We start from the raw sequence: 13,669 nt of genomic DNA, 5'->3' as shown, positions 1-13,669 counted from the left end.
GCACAGAGGCCCAGGTGCCTGATATTGGCACGTTCTGGCTTTCCAGTGGTGCATTGCAACAAAATAAAACAGATGCTGACCATACACTCCCTGTCAAACATTTTTATACTAAAAAAACACCAGTTTCCTCTTTGAGCCCTATCATGCTGGTATCATTTGCATGTTTTTTAATGCAGTGTACCTTAAGTGACATCCTTCCTGCAGTCACAGGAGTAATGAGACTCTTGATGTGCTCTAGAAACCTGTTGAATGAACGCTAAGTGGGGAATTATTTAAATGGAACAAGGTGTCTCAGAGGATCTCAGCAAATGTATGTGATATAAATATCTTCAAATTCATTATGCATGCACAGTGGGACTGCTAGATCCACAGATTTACCAAATGTATGACTGCCCTTCCCAATTAACCACTACTTCAATATGTTCTACATTGTTGGTCAACAATCTCAAAGGCTTGTTAGCGAAAACGCAACAATATATTGTTTAGTATATTATTGTTAATTGCAACTTAAAAAACGAAGCAGACTTGCCAGGAATCACTTAAATAATTTGACGTAAAGACATATTTATGTTAAAGAAGCCAAAAATCCAACATTCGTTTTTATTTGGAACAGTCCGAGAAAACAGGCAATATGAAGAGTAGTCCATAAAGATTTACTTTTAAAAGGCTTTTTTTCTTATAGAGGATGCAAAAGAGACAGTAATATATAATAGTAGCAATTAAGGTCACTGTAATCGAACATAACTCTTGCAGAGTTCATGGTCCCTGATATCTCCCCAGCCCCCGTTTTTCACATGTGGGGCCACCCCCCCGGCTCCGTTGGCTGGCAGTCTCTTTGTTATCAGGAGGTTCTTTGGGAACAGCTGGTTCCCGCTGCTCTGGAGGATGTTATGTATCTTGGTTTTCTGGCTTACTGGCATGCAAGCAGTCTTCTTGTGGTGCATGCCGCAGTCCCCGGCGTGGAAAACCCGGGGCGCCTCACTGACCATCACCTTCCAGTAGGAGGGCAGGCAGGACACCGTCAGGTGCTGTAAGGACCAGTCCCAGTTGTAGTCGTCATAAGTGCAGAACGTGTCGGTGCATTTGATGAGCTTCTGGTACGTCTCTCTACTCAGAGCCATCCCCATGTTGTGCTCGGTGGACTTCCAGGCCTTCACCTCCACCCTATTCGCTTTGCTGGAGTAGCCGATGTGGCTGTAGCTCCCCAAGGAGAGGATGTCACAGTCTGGACACTGCTCCCTCTTGAGAGACGACATGAGCTTTAAGAGATGGATAAAGTCCGGGGACATGTAGTGGTCCTCCTCGATCAGCAGGACCATGCCCTTATGTTCCTTCAAAACCCGGACTCGGTCCCACACAAAGTGCAGCTTCCACCACCAGTGGTGCTTAGTCTGGGAGAACTTCGCCTCGCGGTAGTGGCCAAATGAGTCAGGGTACTCAGCGTTGATGCATCCCAGCTTTAAGGCATCATTTTTGGGAAGGTCTCTAGGGCAGTCCTTAGGGTCGTGTCCGGGGAACTCTTCGGGGTACAACTGGATGCTGAACGGGAAGAAAATCTGAAGTACCTGACAAAAGTCAACAGAGGCCACCACTTTATTTATCTCGGGAGACCAGTAGTCATGGCTGAATATCAGCAGTATGTGCTCCACCCCTCTGACCTTCTGCAAACTGTCCACTAATAGCTTCAGGTAATCCGGTCGATTATGGACCTGAACCACCACAACAAGATCGTCCTTCTGTCGAACCGCCTTAAACTTTTCCTCATTTCTTATCGTCTGGTCAAAGTTGAGCTGGAAGACAATGCTGCGGTAGACTAAAGTTGTGTTATCCGTCTCCAGCTTGGGTATCTTCTCTTTTTCCTTTGCTTTTTCTTGGTGTGTGTCATTTGCATGTATAATGGGGGGTGGGGCAGGTGCCTTGCTGACGGCAGCGGTGGCTTGCACCTGGATATGATTGTTGATGCTACTGCTGCTGCTGCTGCTCACGCTGCTGCCTTTCCTCACCGTCTCCACTTCCTTGGGGAGCGGCCCGCTGTCGTTCTTCTTCTGCCTTCCACTGCTCCAAAAAGCTAGGCCACAGATAACAACCACCACAGTCAGTATCACCACCTTCCTCTTGTAGATTCGGAATCTCATGATAGGGGGTCAGCCTCTTGCGCAGGGAGAGAAGTTGCAGGGAAACAAAAAGCCCAAATTTGCAATTGTGATATTGTGCTTTAAAAGGGGAGCAAGCCTGATTAGAAATAAGCCGATATGAGGCTAATAGTTGGCAAAATTAAGGGTTGTTGTAAACATGGGTCCCACTGGAATGTCATTGATGCTGGATGATTGTTCCATAAGGCATGGCGGTAGCTGGGAGGCAGCAGGGTAGCAGTGTGCATGAACCACCTAAATGGAAAATAAATCAATCAATACAGTCTGGTGCATAGAGGCAGTTAAGGCTGAGCAATATGGCACATGTATGCAAATTACAATAAGAAACATGTAAAATAGAGAAAATAATCATATCAAAATTGTACAGAATCTAGAACTAAAACGCACAAGTAAACAAATCATCCAATTTATGAATTATCAAAGTGTTTGTGATTATTTGTCTGTGTAAAGTACTAGACTAGGCTAATTGTTTCAGCTGCACAACTCAGCGACTTCCATTTGCTAATGACAACCTTGAGATGCATTGGAAACCTTGTCGGAGCAAAACAAAATCCGATAAGTAATTTTGTTGGATTTCAATTTAGACAGCAGAAATCTGCTCTAATGGAAGCACACTTACAGCAATAGAAATTATTTCATTTCCCATAACAGGAAAAGTCACTATGAAAAAGTATCACTAAACCACATGCATATTAAAATGCATTACTGCTGATGCATCTGTTCATCTGAAGTGATATCATCAATGTTGATTAATTCTCAATGCTTCTTTATGTTCCTCTGCATAAATCTCTGTCCTCAACTGCATTATCAATATTGATTACCCCTCTCTGCTGAAAAAACCTCCATATTTTCTTTGTTATTAAATTAGTGTGCTTCCTACGTGAACCTTGTATCTGTATGCGACTTCTCCCCTGCCTATTCAACTGAACGGCCACTGCCTTGCACTACCGGCATTGTATATATATTAGAGTCTATGATAATGATGATCAATACATTTCAGTTGGCTACAATAAAACTCAAAGTAAAACAATAAGCATGCACTTTAAACATGTACTTTATCTATGCATTTATGGCTGATTAAATGGCAAAGCTATCTGACCCATATAGCTGATGTACATGACTCTATACGATTTTCTCCGTTTAATGGATTCCATACAGTTGAAGCTCGCCAAATGAAGTGAATCTTTTGTTCTGCAGCTAAACAGCACTTCCATTTGTATACCTCGTATGTTTTATCTTATAACCTGAACTGCTTTTAATCGAAAAAACAGTGTCTATACATCTTATTGCCTTCTCTACTAAATGTATTTTGTAATGGAAGCCTTCTTCCCATGAGTTTTTCTGTCCTGAATTGGCCGCTGTCAGACACACCGAGCAAACGACAGCTTTAATCGATTTGAACACGATATAACGTTACCTTTATTTCACCGACTGATAGGAAACACTCAACTAAAAACAATGTTGTCGTCGCAGCTTCCCTCTTTTTACTGCGAGCATCCTGGAAATGCTAAGTTAGCTTCCGCTAGCAACTTACAGACAGCCCGACCAAACGGCGTCAACAACAGCGTCCATGGCGAGCCACAACAACCATGTCCACACAGCTTACCTCAAACGGGAGTATCCGTGCGGTCCTTTCAGCGAGAAACATCAGCACGGTGGCGTCCCATTTTCCTCCGCACCTTCATGGAAGCTGCACGGAAACGTAACTACCAGCTAGCTCTACAAATCCCAAATACGGACCCAGTGCCTGCCGCTGTCCCACAATGCACTGGTCCAGAGGGGGGCACCCAAGACACCCTAAATATCATATATCCCTGCTGCTGACAGTGTTTGTCATCATAGGGGAGATGGTTGACTATACCTTTAAAAGCTTAACAAGTTCATACTAGGACCTACCCTAAAACTGAATTTTGTAAAAAATGTTTTCTTGTGTAAAGTTCATACTGACTAACGTATTACTTTATCCTTTATACTGACACTATACAAATAAGACATTCATTTGTGTCATGTGGTATACTATTCATATAAGCTTTGTCATTTAAACACCTGAACTTTTTTAGGAACATCCAGAAACATTCATCTGTTCGCATCTTGCACATTATTTATTTAATATCATATTCCATTTACTTGTACTCTTCTTGCACGATTATATTTTATTTGTATTTACTTGCACATCTCAAAACATTCTCTTGCACTATTTTATCTGTTTTAACTGTTCTATGTACTAGATATATTCATGTTGCACTTTTGGAGGAGCCTGTGACCTAAGTTTTTCATTGCCATGTGCAAATGACAATAAAGCCTTGAATCATTAGACACAAGTTAAAAAAATTATGATTACGTTTGGGAAACATTAAATATCACAATTGCATAGCAGCCTACGTGGTACATAAACACATACAAATATGAACTGACAATGTCTGTACCAAAAATGTACAACCTTGTCCACTTCTGGCAACAATTTCTTTAAATGATACACTCTCTTGTTGGTGATACTCTTTTAAAAATACATGAATACTTCTTCAATATGATGTAACACCAAATGAAAAACATTAGTTTGTCATATTCAACCTTTAGTTTCCCTCCTAAAACGCCTTTTATTTATCCAGTTAACCCAATTTTCATAACATAGCTTCCTGACATTCTTAGCTATTTAAATGGCCAGTGCAATAAATGCCTCCTCTGTGTTTGCTGTAACGCCACCTCCAGGCCATTACACTCCTCTCTACATGCAGCAGTTCTCTCCATCACGAGAGGGCGCCAAACAAAAACTCCACAGCCGGAAATACGTAATCTGAAAGCTTCATTTGCGCACGCGCAACCCTTATTCTTCCTTTCCGACGCTCGAGCGAGAGAGACAAGATGGGCCATCAGCAGCTCTATTGGAGTCACCCCAGAAAATTCGGCCAGGGATCCCGATCCTGGTCAGTTTTGCCTTAAACGTGTCATTTATCAATATATGTGCTAAAGCGGGTCAGTTTTGAGGTATTTGTAGCTTCCCATACTTTAGAATTTATCACCAAATGTGCACCGCATGGGAACTCCTGTCGAGCCAATATGGCGGTGGAAGGATGCCCCGTGCTAACCTGTTAGCACCTAGCATTTTGTTAAGTCAGCCTCACCTCGTTTCTGAAACAATACAACTCATTGAAATATAAGAGGGCTAATATGTTCAAATTGAGTTCTGGGAAAGTGTCTCGTTAACTTTCTTAATTTGTAATATTGCTAACGATATGCTATAGGAGCTTACACCGTTCAATGATGATATTAGCAGTGATGCACACCAGCTTTGCTGAGTCTGTATAAACTTCCGCACCTCTAGTTGTGTGAAAGAATGTTAGTAAAGGATTATATTACCTGATATTTCGAATATAAGCGAATTAACCCCATATTCTTCTGCATTTCAGCCGGGTTTGCTCGAACAGACACGGTCTTATCCGTAAATACGGGCTCAACATGTGCCGCCAGTGCTTCAGGCAGTACGCTAAAGACATCGGCTTCTGCAAGGCAAGTATTATTATGCTTTATATCTAATTTGAGAGGTCATCCAAATGTTATCATTATCCGATAATGTTGGGATACTGGCAAGTAAAGTTAAAGGCTCAATGTAAACAAAGTAAATGCTACTGCATTGAAGGTAAAGCACAATAAATAACAGAAATATGTTGGACTGTATATTACTAGTGTCTTCATTTCTCTTATTGCCTTGTTTATGCTGCTGCCACGCAAGCATTTCCCAAATTGGGATCAATAAAGTACTTGTCTATCATTTACTGAAACGTTATATATATATCTTGCTTGTACTGCACTACATATGCAATGAATGATGGGTTGTAATATCCAACAATGTGGACTACCATATTCTTTACACCTGACTAATGCCTTGCTTCCTTTATTTTCCCACAGCTGGACTAAATGTCACGTCCTCAGATGGGTTCAGTCATCTCCGTAAGGCTGGCCGAGATGGGATAATTAGCACTGCAAATAAATGTGTTCTTTTGACCAAACTAAATCTTTTGTGGTGGTTCTTTCTGTACACATGTCAGTGATGTTATAGTCAGGAAAGATGGTTCTAAATAACACACTTAACAAAGATTACCCAGTTTTTATTGGTAGACAAAGACATTCACTTACAAATGGTTATATCTTATTGCAGACTAAATTGGCCTTCTGTGATTTGCAATACTTTGATACCATGGCAATCTTTAAGTCATCGCTAGAGAAACAAAAAATAATAATACAAATGCTGTTAACACCAGTGGTAACTTCCAGATGTCTTTGGATGCCAAATCCATGTTGAAACTAAAAGGCTATATTTTGTTGAGTATCTATCAGAATACCTTTATTAGTTTATAGAGGGGAAATGTACATTGTTACAGCAAAAGCGAAGATGGACATACAAATAAAACACTTTTTAAAAAAAAAGAAGGCATGCACATATTTTACATTTAAAGACCGACTCTTAAAGCGACATTTGAGACCTGTTTTACAAGACATGAGAAGTACAATTAGCAATTGTCTGAATATATTTATCTTTGTACTAAAGTATTATCAGCCAAATGTACTGTAAAAACAAATGAGCATTTTCATGTAATTTAGTTCCTAAATTTGGAGACAATATTGGTACTCAATACTAATGGGTAGATGAGTAGTAGTAAAATGCAAGCACATAAGATCTTTGGAGTAGAAGTAGCATTCAAGGATTATTACTGTTGAAATTATAATTAAGAATAGTACTTGGTGACATTCCACCACTGGAAATGTCTGAGCACAATTGATCTCTGCTGCTGTACATAATTATAAGTGGCACAGCAGTAAAGAGCAATGGATTCATTTCTAAGTCAGCATGTATTCACATGAAAGTCATGCCCCCATCCAGAATTGGCGAGATGCTGAGATATTGGTCTTGGTTGTGTGGCCCATTGCTCGGTGTATTCCATATTCGGCTACGACATTTTAAATATTAAGCTCAGCACTAACATGGCTAACAATTTGTTGTATAATTTCTCAAATCTCTTTTCAACAATACAATCAAAGATGCATCATGGCATGTGGGACTTTGCAGATCCTTGACCAGTGTGTATTTATTCAAATATGTCATTTTCTATCTGCCTTTTAAACAGAAAGTTAGGTGTGAAGCACTAGATGGCAGCAGCACTTCATGTTCGTGATCCAACACCAGTGTCAAATGAACTAACACTAGCACATGCAATCTTTATGTTCACACAGTGCATGCAGATGACCAGTTATATATACAGTTGCAAGAAAAAGTATGTGAACCCTTTGGAACTACCTGGATTTCTGCATAAATTGGTCATAAAATGTGTTCTGATCTTCATCTAAGTCACAACAATAGACAAACACAGTCTGCTTAAGCTAAAACCACACAAACAATTTTATATTTTTATTGAACACACCATGTAAAGATTCACAGTGCAGGGTGGAAAAAGTATGTGAACCCTTGGATTTAATAACTGGTTGACCCTCCTTTGGCAGCAATAACCTCAACCAAACGTTTCCTATAGTTGCATATCAGACCTGCACAACGGTCAGGAGGAATTTTGGACCATTCCTCTTTACAAAACTGTTTCAGTTCAGCAATATTCTTGGGATGTCTGGTGTGAATCGCTCTCTTGAGGTCATGCCACAGCATCTCAATTGGGTTGAGGTCAGGACTCTGACTGGGCCACTCCAGAAGGCCTATTTTCTTCTGTTGAAGCCATTCTGTTGTTGATTTACTTCTGTGCTTTAGGTTGTTGTCCTGTTGCATCACCCATCTTCTGTTGAGCTTCAATTGGTGGACAGATGGCCTTAAGTTCTCCAGCAAAATGTCTTGATAAACTTGAGAATTCATTTTTTTTCTCCACACATAGAGTTGTGTGTTCCTTCCAAACAACTCAACTTTGGTTTGGAACATCCAGGTGCTCTTTTGCAAACTTCAAACGTGCAGCAATGTTTTTTCTGGACAGCAGTGGCTTCCTCCATTTTATGACCAATTTATGCAGAAATCCAGGTAATTCCAAAGGGTTCACATACTTTTTCTTGCAACTGTATGTTATGCTTAATTGAGGTTGAGTGTTAGGTTTGAGATTCAGGTTTACAGGAAAACAGCACTCAAGAGAGGTTACTATATATACTGTTGAAAGAAAAACTCAATTTAAAAGATTGATTTATCACTTGGATTATTTATCAGGTGGAGGTTTGGGTTTGGTCATGTTTAATCCAAGGCAACAAAAAATATTCGTCAAAATCCTGTTTATCATAAGTAACAGATATTTTTGTGCTCAACTGCATTACTCTGCATCTTTCTCAATCTCAAATGGGTTAACTAAAATGTAGCAAAGATTCAATCCGATCATAACAAAGTGAAAGTTAAACAAATACACCATGGACACTTTCAGCACAAAAACAAACAAGTGATATGACGGATAAAAAATGTAATGTACTGTTTTTTTAAATGCTCAAATGTAAGCAGCAATGAACCAACACACAGATAAAGAAAACAAATCAATATTATGTGTTTGTTTTGGCATTTTATTTTCTGTAAAATATGTAAGTATGCATGATATAAACTTAAAACTACAGGCATAAAGGGGCTTGTGAGGACAGGCTGCTGTTTGGACGCAGGGAGATGAACCCACAAACGCTCCGTGTTGCATCAGTCCACTACGGAGGCGGCTGAAAGGTGTTGTCTTTGATGTTCACTTCACATCCTTGTTTTGTATCTCCATGAGTCTTAATCCTCCTGATATGCTGCCTTCTATTCACTCCACAGACAAGCGAGCGAGCGAGAGGACATGTTGAAAAGTCTGTTTCATCCAACATGAGCCCTCTCAACAAGGCCCTTTCTTCTTCTCTGTCTTTGTGTGGCCATACCATTTCGCTGGTCTTCTGTAAGACATGCTATTATAATCTATTCAGAGAGTAATGTCTGAAGCATTTTCAGAATAAGCTTCAACGGCCAATCTGAACACACAAGGCACTCGACTCCTTTTTTCCATGGTGCTCTTTATGTATACATACATTGACTTAACGGCTTGGGATAAGTAAGCTGGATGAAAAAAGAGTATTTGTATACAAATTATAAATTAAAAAAAATCTATATACATTTCAAGTGTCTTAGGGTATTGTAAACCATACAAATAGTGCAAGATTACTGTATGTACAGCATGTAAATGTTTACATAGCAAGCTGGATTTATATCCTCAAGCCATGGTGATATGTACAATGGGGCCTTTGGGATAAAACTGTTTCTCGTGTCTGGTGGTTTTTGCGCTCTGTAATAGTGAATATTGGCCAATAATTCAAAAGCAGATGGCCGTTATTTGCATGATAGGACACATTTAACCTCCTCAAAAAAGTTGCGAAAATACCTTCTTTCAGCCTCGTTCTGTTGTTTGAAATCAGGCTGAAAACAACGACAAAATTCAACTTAATGATTCTTTTTTTAACCCTCCTCTTATTTCTCAAAAATATTATTATATGTATTGTCCCGTTTGCATAAGTAGATCTGAAGTAAATAAATAAAATACAAACATCTATAGGGATCCATTTTCGAAAAATAAAATAATTTAGCTCAAGCAACATTAGCAGATAGCAGTATCTCCTTGTTTCTGAGCCACAACATAATCATGCATAAATACAAAATAAAGAATGTGCGTGTAGTGGCCTTCCCTGGTGTCGGCTCAGTGAACTACAATAATAAATAAATGATCAGCCTTATGTGCAGGTATTGGCCCAGTTTCTCAGTTTACCACTACTTTATAGCACTTACTGGAGGTACTGTTGGATGACAGGTTGGCACCGGGGATTTGCAGTCCTGACTGTCTGTTTGGTGTCCAATCCAAACCAGACATTGATGGATGTGCAGAGAACAGACTGAATTATTGCAGCGAGAATTGGATCAGCGGCTCCTGAGGCAGACTAAACTTGGTTAGGCCTGCTGCAGGATGTGTCATCTTCAAAATTCAGCAGTTTGTGTTTTCCTCTCAGAAACTCAGATACTTACCTCTGTGACTGGATTGCAACAATAAATGAGAGCATGGGCCGATTATGAGAAAATAGGGCCCTGTGCACTAACATGCAAAAGGCCCCATGAACACCTATTCTTGTTTTTGTTAGCTTTTTGTTGTTTTTATACCTCTCTGTGTGTCTCTTTATAGTCATTTTGAATATGTTGGCAGTGATGTTGTGTCTCTTTGTGGTTGTTTTGTCCCTTTTCATGGTTGTCTTGAGTCACTTTCTGGTGTCTTTGCAGCTGTTCTGCATCTCTTTCTAGTTTTTTGGGTCTCTTTGTAGTTAATTTGTTTCTTTGTGGTGATCTTGAGACTCTTCCTGTTTCATACAGGTGTATTTGATACACATATTGTAGGTGAAAGCCAGAGGGGCCCATATTCTACAGCAGGTAAGTATTACATTTGCATAAAAATTGGGGGTAATTATTTAAGCAGCAAAAACATTAATCAGCCTGTGGGATGAATTTGGTTTGTTTGTTGGTTTCAGTGTCTGTATGTCAGCAGGATTACAGGAAAATTACTGACCTGAATTTCATGAAACTTGGCAATAGCGTGTAGCACTAGCTACTGAAAAACCCATAAAAATTCCCAACACATACACGATAAACTGATTCCGCTTATGTAAACGTCCTTGGTGGAGGTCTGTGCTTTCTGAGTGCCCTTCCAGTTGACACCTATTCCAACAGTGGCTGCTTATGTGTTGCAGCACTGGAATGTACATGTGGAGAAATAAATCATGTGTTGCTCTGAAAAACTCTGTGCACCCATGTAAGCATGTCAATAATACCCCCTTATACATATATAATTGTGTGCACTCTGTGGTAACAACCACATCTTCACACTGAGAGTAAACCTGACTAAAACACTAGCTCGAGCAAATCAGAAGGGAGCGCTTGTTTGATGGCGCGGGACCTCAAAGTCTCAGTGCTGCTCTGACTGCATGCCAGGCACATCACAGAGGCTTTCCATCCATCTCCGAGATTATAGGGAAAATAAGTGAATCCAACATGTTACGGCGCTCTGTTGGCATGGAAACATTCCTCTGGGTTTACCTGCTTTCAATTGTTAGACCAGAGAGGCACTTCCCGCTGCAAGTTTCCTCAAAAGAGCTGTGAGCAAACACGCGTCTCATTCACGCTCTCCCTCAATTTCAACTGAGTGGGTTTGGTGTTTGGCTGAGTGATGGCAAATACAAGAGAAAAGAAAAAAGAGTGTAGTAGCCGGGGACGGAAAGAACAAACAGGAAGATTAATTGAAAAACAGAAAGTAAGTAAAGGCAGGAGCATTTTATTCTCACTGTGGAATCATGATGTAAGCAGCTCGGAGTATTGATAATTACTGCATGTTTTGTTCACTCATTTTCTTTGGGTGATAGCAACTGGAGAGGTTTAAAACATCCTCAATGATCCATTTATTTTTCTAACAGTGATGTAGCCATAAAACCAACAGACTACAGTGTTTTCCAGGATATTGTCTCCTGTTTCTGTGTATTCCCAGGAGGCTGAGCTTTACTACAGTCCAGTACGAGCACCAAGCTGACTACATTGTTCTAGTAGTCGTATTTGACTGGAAAAATTGAGTCAGCTAATCTAATTCAACCACAATGGAATAAGCATACCCCTGCTCCATAACCCTTATTTAGGATAGGATGACATTAGACCTAAACATTAATTTCTCTATAGATTTCAGGGGGGGGGGGGAAGATGATTGAAAGAGAGAAAATGCTCTAGAAATGCACATACATAAGAGGTGGTCAATTTTTCACTGCATTCTTCAGGATAATGTAACATAAACTGGATCCACACCCCGCCAAAGTAAAAGCGCTCATGGTGATCGCAGCAGGAAATGCACAGGGGTGATTAATAACCCTAACGATGGCTGCGTCCCATTCAGGTGCGCTCGTTGAAGGCCCCTGCTGCATTTTGGCCCACATGACTTACTTGGACACCTAAATGGGACAGAGCCATTGTTAGTGTAATTGGTTACACCTGTTCCTCCCCTGCTGCAAGGACAAGTCAAAATGGCTGCAGTGAAAAATACCTATTTTCTGTTTTCGTTTATCTCCTCAGGTAGAGCTGCTTGACACCACATGACAGAGGCTGACCCTTTTTCAATGTAACGGTTTGGAAAACAAAATGATTTCCTAATTGTGCGTTAATGTTATGTTTATCAGACTTTGTTCATTCTGGATGATGGCCCTGAGCTTTGTAGAAGCTTATTCCTTTAGTGGAAATCATTTGTGGCCTGACTGGCGGTACTACAGGAAAGATATGAGAGTCAACAAAAGCATTAGAACTCTGCCGCTGAGAACTATAAATATTCATAGCAGATTTCAAGGCAAGGTGGCAGAACTACTACCGGGAAGGAGCAACAATTCCATTTGTATCCTCAGACTGTTGTTTACTATGTTAAAGACGCAGTAGTTTAGACTGATTTGAACCCTTTTAATGATCCTCTCCACTCTAAAATGTGTTATTCTTACCTCCCCTAACATCTCTGAATTTGAATATTCTCACTTATCTAAAAATGATCACTAAAGGGGTGTTTATAGTAATTTTGCTAAAGGGGAAGATCTCTGTGCACTTCCCTAAAAACTGAGATTAGAACGAACTACATTATCAAGCTAGATTATGTATGTCACAATTGCGAATGCTTATTACAGTCGATATGCCTATACAGGAAATGTCTTTGAATTAGCATAGTAAAGGTTTTTCATACTTATCTCCAAGAATCAAATAGGTTTACACATAGAAATTTGCTTTGGTATAAGTGATGCATACAGAGACACAGAAACAAGAATGTGCAACCAAAACAAATAAATGTGTACAATTATAAAAGGTAAGACTATTGCAACAAATGAAAAATAAAGACAATACTTACACAAAATATAGTTATGTAGGAAACTAAATATAAAAAATACTATATTCAAAGTGGCGTGTTATGCTGATGATTGATTTATGCATGATGATTTAAAAAAAGAGGTAGCATGGAGCTGAAATGTTCAACATGCAGGATTTCCAAAATTAAAAAGAACAAGATATTGTTCGCATGATGCGATGTGCATGTGGGTTAACACAATGTCTGTGATTTTTCCATTTTTGAAAATTCAGAGATCTTTATTTTCTCAATGAGGGAGAAAGGGAATTTGCTTTCAGCTCCTATTTTGTTGTCTTTTAATGTGAAAAAGCCATGTTTAACAAAATATGAATTATAGCAGAGTATTTTCACACATTTCCCCAACATGTCTAGAGGGGAGCTTCAAGTTTACCTTGCATTCTAATGTACGTACATCAAGGGGGAACAATTAAACAAACCTAAGGTAGAGAGTTCTTTTCTTGACTTACTTTTTTGCAAGTTTGCACACTTTCCAGAAAATATCAACAAGAAAGCAGATAATTGATCCCTGAAGCAAAAACAGCAGTATATTACAAATATGAACCTTAATAGCCAGGACTGAACCAACACAGAGAGATGACTCGGGAATATAAAATGTCGCACCTG

The 13,669-nt window shown here is 39.7% G+C and overlaps 2 protein-coding genes across 2 annotated transcripts; one reads left to right on the top strand and one right to left on the bottom strand.

Annotated features, from left to right (window-relative positions):
* Positions 1 to 564: 564 nt before the first annotated feature.
* Positions 565 to 3,933, bottom strand: mgat2 (alpha-1,6-mannosyl-glycoprotein 2-beta-N-acetylglucosaminyltransferase). Its single transcript, XM_010790206.1, has 2 exons — positions 3,760 to 3,933; positions 565 to 2,387 (listed from the first exon to the last, which is right to left on the bottom strand). The coding sequence occupies exon 2, from the start codon at positions 2,133 to 2,135 to the stop codon at positions 726 to 728; it is 1,410 nt and encodes a 469-aa protein (XP_010788508.1). The 5' UTR covers positions 2,136 to 2,387; positions 3,760 to 3,933; the 3' UTR covers positions 565 to 725.
* Positions 3,934 to 4,963: 1,030 nt separating this feature from the next.
* rps29 (ribosomal protein S29) lies at positions 4,964 to 6,165 on the top strand. The gene is made up of 3 exons (XM_010790105.1): positions 4,964 to 5,077; positions 5,561 to 5,660; positions 6,060 to 6,165. Exons 1-3 carry the CDS (start codon positions 5,016 to 5,018, stop codon positions 6,066 to 6,068), a joined length of 171 nt encoding a protein of 56 aa, XP_010788407.1. The 5' UTR covers positions 4,964 to 5,015; the 3' UTR covers positions 6,069 to 6,165.
* The last annotated feature ends 7,504 nt before the right edge of the window (positions 6,166 to 13,669 follow it).

This window comes from Notothenia coriiceps, unplaced genomic scaffold (genome assembly GCF_000735185.1).
Source record: "Notothenia coriiceps isolate Sejong01 unplaced genomic scaffold, NC01 NC01_scaffold00000286, whole genome shotgun sequence".
Classification (NCBI taxonomy): domain Eukaryota; kingdom Metazoa; phylum Chordata; class Actinopteri; order Perciformes; family Nototheniidae; genus Notothenia; species Notothenia coriiceps.
Note: the sequence above shows the minus strand (reverse complement) of the source record. Positions and strands in the feature narration are given on the sequence as shown.

Coding starts and splice junctions, on each gene's coding strand:
- mgat2 (XM_010790206.1), bottom strand. CDS start 2,135: ATGAGATTCCGAATCTACAAGAGGAAGGTGGTGATACTGACTGTGGTG.
- rps29 (XM_010790105.1), top strand. CDS start 5,016: ATGGGCCATCAGCAGCTCTATTGGAGTCACCCCAGAAAATTCGGCCAG. Junction 5,078..5,560: donor GGCCAGGGATCCCGATCCTG/GTCAGTTTTGCC, acceptor TCTGCATTTCAG/CCGGGTTTGCTCGAACAGAC.